Genomic DNA, 14096 nt, shown 5'->3' with positions numbered 1-14096 from the left:
AGTTCTCTAATAAGCACAAAAATAAATAGGCGCTTTTTGATGTTTTTTTTCCAAAGTCTGTATTTAAAAGTGTATAACTCTGGCCCTGAGTGGTAACGAAACCTCCAGACAGTTTTGTTTGATTCCAGCAATTGCCAGCTTACAGAGGAAAAAGGAATTTTTTCTCTATCATAATAAATGCAAAAGTTATTTTACTCCAACTGATGGGAGGACTAATACGCTTTTGGTATACAATTTCTGCCTAAAAACATTTGAAGTGCTCCCATAACCACATACAGTGGAATAAATGCAATATCTTTATATCATTTTGCAAAAATCCCTTTGAAGTTACATAAAAAGCTGTTGTTTGTGACAAATAGTGTTATTTATGTGGTTTTTCATATGCTAAAACACCAAATTTTCTTTTTTTATGTTGTAAACACTGTCTTTGATAGTGTATAACTCTGGTTCTGGGTGCTCTAGCAGACTGCTGACAGTTCTGGTTGTTACTAGCAGCAGACAGTAAACACCCAAAAAAAGAATGAACTCTTTAGCATGTTGCATTCAAAAGTTATTCTCATTTTACTGAAGTGTGCGAAAATACATTTTTCATAAAAATATTAATTTTTTGTTTTGCACATATAATAAATAGCAAGGGATTAATTATGCACACAACCAAAGAAAATGCTGTGAATGGACTCATTGTTTAGAGTAGGACCTAAAATAAAAGATGGTGTATCATTTGTGGCTATCTGTGCTATCTGAGGCAGTCCACACTCAAGTTTCCCATATGTTTACAAAAGACAATTTTTTACCTTATTATTCATTCGATGATTGTTAGATAGGTGATGATAATAGGACAAAAATAACGCTGCAGACTTATTCCTGAGACTGAGAGCTTTCATTTGATATAAGACTTGCCCATGTTTGTCATACTTGAAAAACATGAAATATATGAATATTAAAAGATATAAAAAAATATCGGGGGGGTGATGGTGTAAATTAATTGTAAATAACTTTCTTACAGTAAAAGATATGTCAAAGTGATGCATATCTGCAGAAAGTAGAGAGTCTAAGCTTTCAAACAGTATCTGATATGTGGTACTGGGTCCATGACAGACCATTACAAATTACATGAATATTTTATATTAAGTCAAAATAAAATAATTCTGGACCCGGTACAGGGTCCACAGAGTTAAAGAAGATAAACCTTCAATTTATCAATGACTAAGAAACATATCAGTTGAAGCACATCTGGTCAAATAGAAGAAATTATTTTGTTGCCTCACTGAAATCAGTATTTTTCCTGTCTCAGAGGAAACTGAGGGAATGATGAACGACCATTCAAAAACATGACTGCACAGTAAAATCCCCAGTGTTAAATTAACACTGCTCGGTGTTTATATAATCCACACCAAGATTGGTGTTAAAAAAACACTAAATCAGTGTTAAAGTTAATAAGATAATGAAGTGATTGAGTCATTAATAGTGAACACCTGCTGGTCATTTTGTGTCAAATCAACTCAATTTTGGAATTGTTCCTGTCTTAAAAATTTTATTTTGTTGACTCTTTTTCTGGAGAAAGTAATACTAAAATGAGGAAGAAAGCCAAATTATTAAATGCAATAGATGAAATCACCATAGTTAAATGAACACTAACATCATCTCTGTTTGAAAACTTGCTTGCAGAGTTACATGGATGATAGGTTTAACTTCTAAAGAACTGCTGTTAATCTGGTTAATAAAGTAAGTCACCATTGCTCCGATTAGTGTTTCCTTTAGTTGGGTACTTGGGTCTTGAAATTTAGTGTTAGATTTCTTCTGCTAATTGTGGCAGTGTGTTTATAAAACACATCTGTTAAAGCAGAGGAAGATGAGAGAAGTGAAGTCTATAACTAACACTATGTTAATTAGTATAAAACTTGGGAGTCAATGATATCGTAAAAAAAAATTATCACTGAATGTAAGTGTCTAATTTATGTTCTGCCAAACCTGTGAAGCTCCCATGAAATCCAACAGTGCTGTAAAAGTCCACATACCCTGAAGAGTTAAATATTGTTTACCCAAATCTAATCTGTGGTGTAAGACAGACACACTGAGACATCAACAATCAGCCTATAAAACACAATCATGGTGACAATTAACAACAAAGCTTCATGCCGCAATGCATGCTGGGTACCAGGATTGTAGAAAACTCATTCATAAATCCCATCATGCATTGCAACATGACAAAAATTTAGCAACTTTCTTACCATTAACTGTCACCATCGTTGAGATTTGTATCAGAAATCATGAAGTCTCTCTTAAGCAAAAGACAACAACAACAAAAAACACACTAAAGCGTTACAGCAGTCTCATTCAATACACTGTCATTTGCATAGAGCTTTTTATATGTCTGTTTCTTCATAATAAATTTGTGACCAAATATTTCAATAATTTGTAGAGTAGAAAATAATAAAAATAAACAATCTCAGAAGGTCTGGAAGGGCTTCCCTCTACATGAAGCAATGAACAAGTGGTCTGACTAAAACATTGTTGCTATTGCTAAAAGAGGAGAGTTAGATTAATGAAGGTCAAGGGACAAATGCCTAACTAAAGGAAACACTAATCACAATAATGGTGACTTCAAATGAACTCATAACAAAAACAAACTTAAGATTTAATGTGATACATTTTGTGATAAATGTCTATTTGACTTGTGAGACATCACGTCAGAAAGAAGATTTGTCTACTAAATCACGCGTGTGGATGCTGGAATAGTTGAGCACTTTTTTTTGTATTTTGTTCTGACAGCTGTTTAGAAGTTAAACTTATCCATTTAGAAAATAATTCTGCAAGTTATCATTTTATTTTTCAAACAGAGATGCTGATAGAGAGGCAAACGTGAAAGATTGCAGCTTTTGGAGGCATACACCCAACCGTATTCATCTATTGCATTTAATAATTTGTCTATCTTTATTATTTTAGTATTTTCTCCAGAAAACGAGTCATCAAAATAAAAATTTAGAGACAGGAAAATGTCCAAAATGTAATTGATTTGAATGACCAGCAGGTGCTCACCATTAATGTCTTAATCATCACTTCATTATCTCATTAACTTTAACACTGATTCAGAGTTATATTTTTAACACCAGTCTTTTTTAACACCGATCTTGGTGTGGATTATATAAACACCAAATAGTGTTGATTTAACACTGGTAGAGTTAATTTAACACTGGGGATTTTCCTGTGTGGGGTTCTAACGATACAAAGCTCAATGCAAATCGGTGAAGTGTTCCTTTAACAGGGCACATTTGCCAGCCAGATGCCAAAACAACCTAAACATTACACACTCACACCAATGAGACTGTGTGAAATTTTACCTTACACGTTTTTCAAAAAAGAATCACATTTGCAACCATTTTGGTCGCAGTTTAGAGTTTTGTTAGACCAATTTCCATTTCTCTCTTAAAGTGCCCGTATTATGAAAAACTCACTTTTTCTGGGTTTTGGGGTGTTATTTTGTGTCTCTGATGCTCCCACACGCATACAAACTTGGAAAAAAATCCATCCATGCTGTTTTGAGTGAGATACAGGTTTCTGAATGTCCTCTGCCTTGAGTCTCAGATTGCGCCAGTTAAAACTCAGCTCCGTTGTGACGTAACAAAAAGTTTCGTCACATTCAGTTTGAATTTTCCCGCCCACCACCCCACTCGCAGGTCTCCACCCACCAGGTAGCTAGAGAGCATAGAGCAGTCACTTGAATGAGACCCTCTGTGCTGTTATCATGTCTCACGGAAATAACAGCGCTATTTGGATATTATGGATTATACTCCTGCCTACTTTTAAAAACAAAGTTTTAACGCGTGATTATTGGAACCCGGAGTATCTTATATACAGTGTGTTACGACGCAAAGAGTCCTCAGATTGTAGGCGATAAGACCTTCATGCGAAATCTGATGTAAACAACAGACTATGTATCTATATTTCACGGATTATACGCATTTGTGGAAAAAAATGGTAATTGGATGTATTTTATTGGACTTTCATGGATCATTCACACATCTGAAACAGACTGGATTCGATTCGCGATCGCGTTGTATCATCACAAAAGGTACGTTAAGTCACGTTATATTTTGTATGTTGTCATCTTCTGTCACAAAATACTAACGTTACATTTATGATGCTAGAGCTAAAAGCTTTTTGCCAAACTAACCGAGACCGTACGCCCCGGCTTTTCTGACGAGGCGAGCCTCTAACTTTACGGTCCGCATAGATATATACACGGTCCGGACCTCCCGCTAGCTTCTAGCAATTAGCACGCGGTCCACAAGCAGTATACATCCCCCGCCGGGTCTTAATTTCTGTAATTTGCGAAAATAATGCGTTTGAAAATGTTTATAACGGGAATATGTTAGTATTGTCCAGGGAAAACGAGTGTATTGTTCAGACTGCTACATCACAATTTACGCTGAAATCTTTGTGTGTCATGATGAGTTTGACACACCGAGACCGGGCCTTACCGCCCCGGCTTTTCTGACGAGGCTAACCCCCGAACGGTCCGGACCTCCCGCTAGCTTCTAGCAATTAGCACGCGGTCCACAAGCAGTATACATCCCCCGCCGGGTCTTAATTTCTTTAATTTGCGAAAATAATGCGTTTGAAAATGTTTTATAATGGGAATATGTTAGCATTGTCCAGGGAAAACGAGTTTATTGTTGTGACTGCTAACGTAACATCACAATTTACTCTGGAATCATTGTGTGTCATGAGTTTCTTTTCCTGTAGTGTACTTATTAGTGATACTTTTCTGCATGATTTGTCTGTTGGCAACATAAACCGTTAATAATAATAATATATAAAATAATAACACAGTATGGTCTGTACTGCTCACGAGACCACTGAGCATGCGCACGGGCACATGACGTTAGTAGTGGGGCGTGATCAAAGGAGCAGTAGCTCATAAATATGTAAGACTAGCTCAAAACGGCACAATCTGAACTGCCCTGAAACAGAGGCTACTAGAGATGGGTAACAATCTTTTCCTACAAGCTATTTCGAGCAAACAACTTTTGAAACATGCTTGATGGAACTCATACACCTATATAACTTGTGGAAAAGCAGTCATAAGATGGGCACTTTAAATACCATAAAAAGCAGTGGCTAGACAACTATGCACAAATTAGGCACACTCGATCAGTTTAAGTCTAAACCCTAACCCACTCTTTAACAAGCATTCACTTAAAATGGACTGCATTTATATAGCGCTTTTAACAGACCTATGGCCATCCAAAGCGCATTACAATTAGCCTCACATTCACCCATTCATACAATAATGGCGGTGTCAGCCATGCAAGGCACCAGCCAGCTCGTCATGAGCAGCTGGGGTTAGGTGTCTTGCTCAAGGACACCTCGACACTTGGTCCGGTGGAGCGGGGGATTGAACCACCAACCTTCCGGTTTGTAGACAATCTACATGAACCACTAGGCCACTGCCGCCCCATAACAGCCGGTTGTATTAAACACGAGGTGTTATTGGGTCGTGTTTAGTCACTATTTTATACTCTTTCTTTATGTCTGACAACAGAACAGATAACATGTGAAAATAGCATTCAGTTGTGTTAAAATACATTATAATAAACAATGAAAGTCAGATCAGTAAGAGAAGAAAAACTAATTTTTAAGTATCAACACTAGACCAACCGCAAACATGTCGTGATGAAGTCACAAATATGTTAATTAGTGTGTGACGTCATCATCGCCATAGTATCAAAAAATTCAATGGGAAACACTGTAATGCTCTGTTTTAGTAGAATTCTTTAGTTCAGTTTAGTAAAATGACTTGCATGATGTTAATTTCTATGGATCTGTTGTGTTCTGTATGTGTTTGTCTCTGTAACAGAAGTGGAGTCAGTATCAGTGATGGAGGGCGGATCTGTCTATCTGGACACCAAAACCAAAACACAGGCATATGATGTGATAGAAGTGAAGTTTAAAAACACACTCATAGCTAAATTGGACAGAAGAATCAGTCCCATCCCAGATCCTGTCCTTGATGAGGGATTCAAAGGCAGGCTGCATGTGGATTTGTTTGGTTCTCTCATCATTACACAGATCACAACTGAAGACTCTGGAACTTATGATGTACACATCACTAACAGCAATCGTATCATTCACAAGAGATTCACTCTTACTGTCACTGGTGAGTAGTTTATTTTTCATATAATTTTCTCTAAATCTGTGCTGTACATCTGAACTACAGTAATGTGCAAAAATCTTCAGGCCACCACCATCAGACTTGTTGTTTTAAAAGTTTTTTTAGAAATCTATTTTATTAAGATGCAAACAAAAAATACAGAAAATATGAACACAAAATACAAAAAAAACTATTTTGAAAACTAAATGTCTTCTTCAGGCATCAGACAGTGTTTAGTGTGACCTCTCTTGGCACTAAACACATCTTGAGTGTTTTGGGGAGAATGATGTAAAAAGACAAATTTCTTTAAAATTAGAAATTATTTGAGTGTCAAAATGTATGCGACAGTTCATCTAAGATTTTGTTGCTGTTTTTGAAATATTTTATTTAAATGGGGGGGCATGTTCTCTAAGTCAGTGGTTCTCAAACTGGGGGCCAGGGCCCCCTGGGGGGCCACGAGATGGTGCCAGGGGGGCCCCAGTTTTATGACATTTTATAAAATACATTAATTTATCATGAATTCTCATCTAAAATGTATCTTAATTTATTTTCATTATCACGAAAAAAATAAGGCTACTAACCAACAGCACAGCTTTGGGGGGGCAGCGAAGGAATGCACCATACATAAGGGGGGCCGCACGGTGAAAAAGTTTGAGAACCACTGCTCTAAATCCCATCGACTCGGGTATTTCCCACAATGTTAAACAGACCGGGACCTGAAGTAATAAATTGGGACCCGACCCGGGCCCAGCCAATCATTCCAGCCGTAAAGGTCCACAGGCCACTAATCTACTGGCCGTCTTTCAAACATGATGCCCAGCCGATGCCTGACCATGACCGCTGGCGGAACCTGTTTAATCTCCTTATTTTTCCTCCTAGGACTTTTCCCATTGGGTTTTTCTCCTAGGCAGTTTTTCCACCCTTGGGAGTCAGCTGACTTTGGTTTAATGTAGCACCCCGTTCTATATGTTATATATTACTATGATTGCTTAATCTTAGCTGCTGTATTTTGCTACTTATATTGTCTATCGATTTTTCAGTGTTTTCACTGCTTCTATTAATGTAAAGCTGCTTTGATACAATTACTAATTGTGAAAAGCGCTATATAAATAAAATTGAATTGAATTTAAAATATAGACCCGAACCTATACGGAAGATAAATGTAGGTGTTTATGTTTACAATAAGCCCTTAAATGGAAAGACTGGAGTAATGAAATCATCTGGAAATCTATTAATAAATAAAATAGAAAATAATTAGAGAAGATATCCGGTGTTCTGTTGAAGTCTGATCCCTCTATGTGTCTCTTATAGCGTTTTCATCACGTTACGTTTATAATTTATTTAGAAAGATTTGAATGAGTTCATAATATCACCATTTATTAAATATTTCATCATTTTTCAGTTTTCTATTATTTCTTTTTACCTTATATATTATTTAAATTATATCCTATTTCTTCTTCCTGTTTGTTCTAAAATTATTATGTTTACATACTTAATAAATATATAAATATAACACACATGATGTAAAATGTTATTAATATATAAAGAAGCCAATGCATATTAAAGGTGCTCTAAGCGAATTGAAGCGTTTTAGACCATAAAACATTTTTTGTTACATACAGCAAACATCTCCTCACTATCTGCTTGCTGCCTGTCCGCTGATCAAACTGTAAAAAAACGCGATCTCTGTAGACAGCCCAGGCTTCACAAACTGCAATAAAAACAAAGAAAACCGAAACAAAATAACAAAGTGTTCCTGCCAATAAACGACAAGAAGGATTTGGGGCTGGGGGTTGGGCGCGTTCATGGAAGCACGGAAGGGAGGGGGAGGGGGAGGAGTTAACTATGCTCCGTCTTCTTGAAAACAGTTCAAACGTCAACAAAAACTAACGTCTCGCAGATTCGCTTAGAACGCCTTTAATTACTGTAAAAATATTTTTTTTATTTACCATTAAAGAACAATAGATATACATTACATACATGCACATATATCAGTTGGCAAGCCATTTCAAATTTTAATTTATCTAAAAAATAAACGTAACAGGATGAAAATGCTATAAGAAACATTACAATAAAGAGAAACAGGGGAAACATACTTTGACAGACCACTGGATCCACAGTTAAACGCTAAAACACTTCATACCGCTACTGCTGAGCTGTCACTTCTGCCACCAGTTGGCCTCTGCCCACAAAAATCTCATCTTTGTTTGCAAACACGCAAATGGTCTATATTAGGGGTGGGCGGAATGACTAAAAATCTATTTCACGGAATGAGTCATTTTATTTCACGGAACGGAATATTTGACGGTATACATGTTTTTCAGTTTATATTGTTTTTTGATAATAAAAATGTACAGAAATACACCACTCACTATAGCTTTTAACTAAATACTCACCAGTTTTAAAATATGAGCAATTTAAAGTTAATAACGTTACAGTGAAAATGCCCAGAAGATAACAACAGCTAAGTCTTGATTAGACAGAATCTTGTTTTTAATTGAGTTATTAATTTTATAGACTATTGAAGCTATAGTATGGCTTCATTGTATTTTGTATTTATGCATACATTACATTAAACATATGCAATATGTAAAATGAACAGGTATAAATATATGCAAAAACCTACAGACAGGATAAATACCTACAGTATAGCTTATATGAGAGACGAAGCTCTAGATAGGTCTTGACGCCCTTTACTTTATATTAGACCTTAACATTTCGTCTCTTTCTTGTCTTTCCGATCAAATATGTTTGTATAAGCAAATGGCGCGTCAAACTACGTCGCTTCAGCAGCACGCGTATCACTGATATAAACGCGAGTTTTGTCTTAGCTTGCTTAAAGTTCAGAAAACTTTACAACTATTAGCATTATGTGCGAGAAGAACTCTTTTTTTTTTAGGCATCGCAGGCGCAGATCCTTGCGCTTGCCTAGAGAGACCTCACGCGAGAGACCGGCCGGCTGCTGCATGAGGAGAGAGAGCGCGCGCGAGAGAGAGCGCGCGCGCGAGAGAGAGCGCGAGAGCGAGCAAGACAAGAGTCTCGCTGCGTGACCCGTGGTGGATTCACTGGCACTTATAAAAATTACACAAATAACTAGTTCATTTTTTATAAGTGAACTATTTTACATGTTTCTCCATCACACTCAGTCTAACATGCTGGAGGGCAGATTTAGCCACGCCCACTTATTTGCATTCCGCGGAATAGACGGAATAGAAAAATCTGTTACATCCGACATTTTATTCTGCGGTAACGGAATATACAGTCATACCGCCCAGCCCTAGTCTATATGTCAATCACTGTACAGATTGCCTACACCAAACACTGATCTCTAAACCTACCCGCCGTCACTGTTACCTAAACCAATGAAATCGACTGCAGGACGGGATTTCCGCTGAAGTGGTTTGGGGGAAAATAATCACAGGGTGTTTCTCAATGTCAAGGAAGGATCTTTGGGAAGCCAGGATTTCGAGGACGATATGTCATTGACATCCCTCGAAGGACGGTTCCACTGTTGAGGATCCTCGGAATTTTAACCAAGGACTGAGTCCTTCGTTCGAAAAATATCCCATATACAGGAAAGGATGCATATGTGTATCCTTCCCGCTCTTCACGCGCTGAAATCACCCACAATCCTATACGCTCAGCACTGAAAGCACACCTTTTCATTGACTTAATGACGCAATGACGTGCACTTGCTAGCCTGTTCCATTTAACGTGTTCTCCGAATGCTTAAGAGGAGCCTCGCCTAGCCTCTGAAGGAAGTGACTTGGAAAGACTAGTCCTGCCAAGAAAGTATCCTTGACATTGAGAAACGCCCACACACCACGCGCTGTACAACAACATACACAGCATGCTTGCTAGCTAGCGTCATGGCCAATGCAGACAAGCACATAGACAGTATGGACAAGCCAGAACTTTGCAGAAGTATTTTATTTCTTATTCTTTTTTATTTTATATATCTTTTATTTATTATATTTTATTAAAAAGTGTTTAAAAAGTGTAAACAAATTGTTAAAAAAAGTTTATAGTAATAAACAACCTGTACCGAAAATGAACCAAACTGTGGGTTTAAAACCGAGCTATGTACCGCAGCGTGATTTTTTTTTTTTTGCGTACCGTTACACCCCTAGTATCTGTACATCTGAATCAGATCAATGTCTGATTATCTCTGTGTGACCTTCTCAATTATTGTGAGAGATAAAGCTGAAGAAGATCTTAATATTGTTGAGCTGTTGGGTTCAAAGGACAAGTTCGGTATTTTACACTTAAAGCCCTGTTTTCAGATTGTTTATGATGAAATAGAACGGTTTTGACTGAAATTTCGACATATGTGGCTGCCCCGAGAATTTTTGGGTGTTTGTGTTTCAGCTCCTACCTTTACAATGGGTTTAATGGTGCACTGGAATAATCCTTCCTAAAATGCATTAAACTTGCGTTTACAAAGACGTGAAACTCACTGAGTGGTCAGGGGTGTTAACTGGTATGCTCACACAAAAATCGCTCCAAAAGACGCATTCCAACAGGTTTTATCGTAGTTTTTACCAACTCCATTGACTTGTATTAGATGTGCTGTGAGGTACGGTATTACTCCGCGCCGGGAACTTTGTTTCTATTCTTGCAATAGGCAAAGGCGGATTAGCCCCACCTCCTGGGCTGGAGTGTCTATTATTCAAGCTCTCAACAGAAGAATGTACGGGTGTGAGGCGTTTGGAAAAATAGGTCCACAAGTTAACAACGAATGCTAAAACACCTGTTGGAAAGCATCTTTTGCAGCGATTTTTGTGTGAGCAAATCAGTGAACACCCCTGACCACTCTGTGAGTTTCACGTCTTTGTAAACGAAAGTTTAATGCATATTAGGAAGGATTGTTCCAGCACAGCAAAATCCCCAGTGTTAAATTAACACCGGCTCGGTGTTTATATGGGTACCACCAGCAGGGTGTTAAAAGTAACACCGAAGCAGTGTTAGAGTTAATAAGATAATTAAGCAATCATTTGAGTGATTATTTGATTATTGAAGACACCTGGTGATAATGAGCCGAACTACAACTACAACTTCCAGTCACTGCCTTAGATAAAATCACCTGAAAAGACATCTCTCTTATTACAAACCAGACTGACTTTTGGCTACTTTGAAATTGTTTGGTCACCATTATGGTGATCTGTGGTTCCTTTAGTTGGGCAGTTTGACTCTTATTTTCCTTTTGAGGTCTTTGCAACAGTGTTTACTGAACACATTATTTGTTGCAAAGGTTGTTAAAGCAAAGTTTATGTAGTTTTTATAACAGCGATCGTAGATTTAAGTAAATTGTTTACACAGTCAAAAAATTCAGTGTTCATAGAAAATAAATTGTTAATCAAATATAGATTCTCTATTGGTTTTAACTTACAGAACTTTCCTCAGGTCAAGCTTTTCAAATGTTATTGTTAAATACTTGCTGGAAATTTAATTTTTTAAAGGGGTCATATGATGAAAATGTTAGCATTGCCACTTTGTAGGTGTGAGCAAAAATAGGTCATTGAAATTTGGCTTTCATTATGATGTCATAAGGATATCTTATTAGAATAATACCGCCTCCTTAATCTGAACTCTCCAACCACTGCACTGCCGTTTAGTGCAGAGAGAAAGAAAGAGAAAGGAAGGACTTGACAGCACAATTGAGTTTGGATTACAACAAACCACCATCATTGTGATCAGTGTTTGCACTTTATCTGCTCATTTGCATTTTAAAAAACACACCCAAAACGACACATTTTTGGACTTGACAGCACAATAGAGTTTCAATTACAACAAACCACCATCATTGTGATCAGTGTTTGCACTTCATCCGCTCATTTGCATTTTAAAAAACACACCCAAAACGACACATTTTTGCTCAAACCTACAAAGTGGCAATGCTAACATTTTCATCATATGACCCCTTTAACAATGGTGACATAGTTTATGTTGCAATGCATGATGGGAGTCATGAGTTTTATACTATTGTGGATCCCAGTATGCTTTGCAACATGATGTTTGTCACCATGATTCCGATTAATGGGGTGATTCATGATATCTGCACGTGAGGCAAAAAAGAATTTCCAGCAAGTATTTAACAATAAAATTTAAAAAGCTTGATCTGAGGAAAGCTGTCTTACTGATATCCAATGCAGAATAATATGTGTCTGTCAACATCTAATTTTCAATAAATACTGATTTTTTTTGACTGTGTAAACTATTTTCTTAAATCTATAATCTCTGTTATAAATCTATATAAACTTTGTTTTAACAACGTTTGAAATGAATAACATGTTTAATAAACACTGTTGCCAAGACCTCAAAAGGAAAATAAGAGTCAAACTGCCCAACTAAAGGAACCACAGATCACCATAATGGTGACCAAACAATTTCAAAGTAGACAAAAGTCAGTCTGGTTTGTGATAAGAGAGATGTCTTTTCAGTTGATTTTATCCAAGGCAGTGACTGGAAGTTGTAGTTGTAGTTCGGCTCATTATCACCAGGTGTCTTCAATAATCAAATAATTACTCAAATGATTGCTAAAGTATCTAATTAACTCTAACACTGCTTCGGTGTTACTTTTAACACCCTGCTGGTGGTTCCCATATAAACACCGAGCCGGTGTTAATTTAACACCGTGGATTTTGCTGTGAGTGCACCTATACACTCATTGTAGAGGTGTGAGGTGAAACACAAACATCCGAAAATTCTCAGGGCAGCCGCATGTGTCGAAATTTCAGTCAAAACCGTTCTATTTCACAAAAAACAATCTTATAACAGGGCTTTAAGTGTAAAATACCGAACTTGTCCTTTAAACCTGGAAGATTTTCATTGATAACTGTAAACAGCTTCTCAGAACAAACCAGAGATTCACAAAACCAACAAACATTCAAGTGATGCTTGAGGCAATTAAAGAGTCTAGAAACATTTAAACAAGCTCATTTGTGTAATTTTGGTTATTTTGTCAGGTGAAATATATGCAAAAATACTAAATAGAAAAAGGTAGAAAATAGCCTACATGGGCAGCTTGCAAGTTTTATGATCTCTCTTTTTTTATCATAAACCTTGCAGATTCTGTGAGAGTAATGTGTGTATTAGAAAGAGATTAGTTATTAACAATATATTTTGTAAATTTTTGCAAACAAATTTTGTAAATTAAGGTCTATATTACATTGAGTTTGACACAGAACAAAATTCATTTCATGTTCTGATTTAGATGAAATTAACAAGAGGAGTTAAACTAATCCATGTCTCTCTTTTAGCCATTGAATCCACTTCGAGGTCACGTTGGGAGACAGCTGGTCCAGTACTAGTGAGCTTGCTGGTGATAACTGTGATAGGCCTGTTGTCATATATAATATACATCAAGAAACGTAAGTAACATATTAAATTACTTTATTACAGAGTTCTGAAAAAAATAACAGTGTGAACCATGCCTTGCAAGAAGCAGCTCTCTAAAGATATCCTATCAAGGGTTGTTGCACTCCATAAGGCTAAAAAGGATACAAAACAATCCCAAAATGTTTAGACATCCATCAATTGACAGTTAGATAAATTGTCTATAAGTGGAGACAGTCACTTCTCCACCATATGTAAGTCTTTGAACAGGCATGGTGTCTATGGCAGAACACTATGGAGTAAGCTGCTGCTCCCCTGAAAAACATTGCTGTGAGCCAGAGCTTGCAAAAGAGCACGTTACAGAGCCGGCGCCAGACCATAACTAACAGGGGGACTTGCCATCATCGAGGGTAAAATGAATTCCCAAGTTTAACAAAATTTCCTACGTGATAATGTCAGTGTGGCTGTCTACCAGTTCAGTAGAAGTTGGTTGATGCAGCAGGACAATGACCTTAAGCATCCACCACAGACTGGCTTAAGAAAAACTAAATGCATCATTTGAAGTGGCCTTGTCAAAGCCCAGAACTTAAAGGATAATTCCGGTATT

At 37.0% G+C, this 14096-nt stretch overlaps 2 protein-coding genes across 3 annotated transcripts in view; one reads left to right on the top strand and one right to left on the bottom strand.

Annotated features, from left to right (window-relative positions):
• Positions 1 to 14096, bottom strand: part of LOC135721114 (uncharacterized) — a 209157-nt gene that overhangs the window by 105927 nt on the left and 89134 nt on the right. The gene's annotated exons all lie outside the window — the stretch shown is intronic.
• The window catches only part of LOC135721110 (uncharacterized), a 57217-nt gene that overhangs the window by 15253 nt on the left and 27868 nt on the right, over positions 1 to 14096 (top strand). For both annotated transcript variants that reach the window (XM_065243260.2, XM_065243261.2), the window contains exons 3-4: positions 5861 to 6160; positions 13414 to 13524. In XM_065243260.2, the coding sequence (XP_065099332.1) occupies positions 5861 to 6160; positions 13414 to 13524 (411 nt within the window). The remainder of the gene's footprint in view (positions 1 to 5860; positions 6161 to 13413; positions 13525 to 14096) is intronic.

The sequence above is a fragment of the Paramisgurnus dabryanus genome, chromosome 24, assembly GCF_030506205.2.
Source record: "Paramisgurnus dabryanus chromosome 24, PD_genome_1.1, whole genome shotgun sequence".
NCBI classification, from domain to species: Eukaryota; Metazoa; Chordata; class Actinopteri; order Cypriniformes; family Cobitidae; genus Paramisgurnus; species Paramisgurnus dabryanus.
Note: the sequence above shows the minus strand (reverse complement) of the source record. Positions and strands in the feature narration are given on the sequence as shown.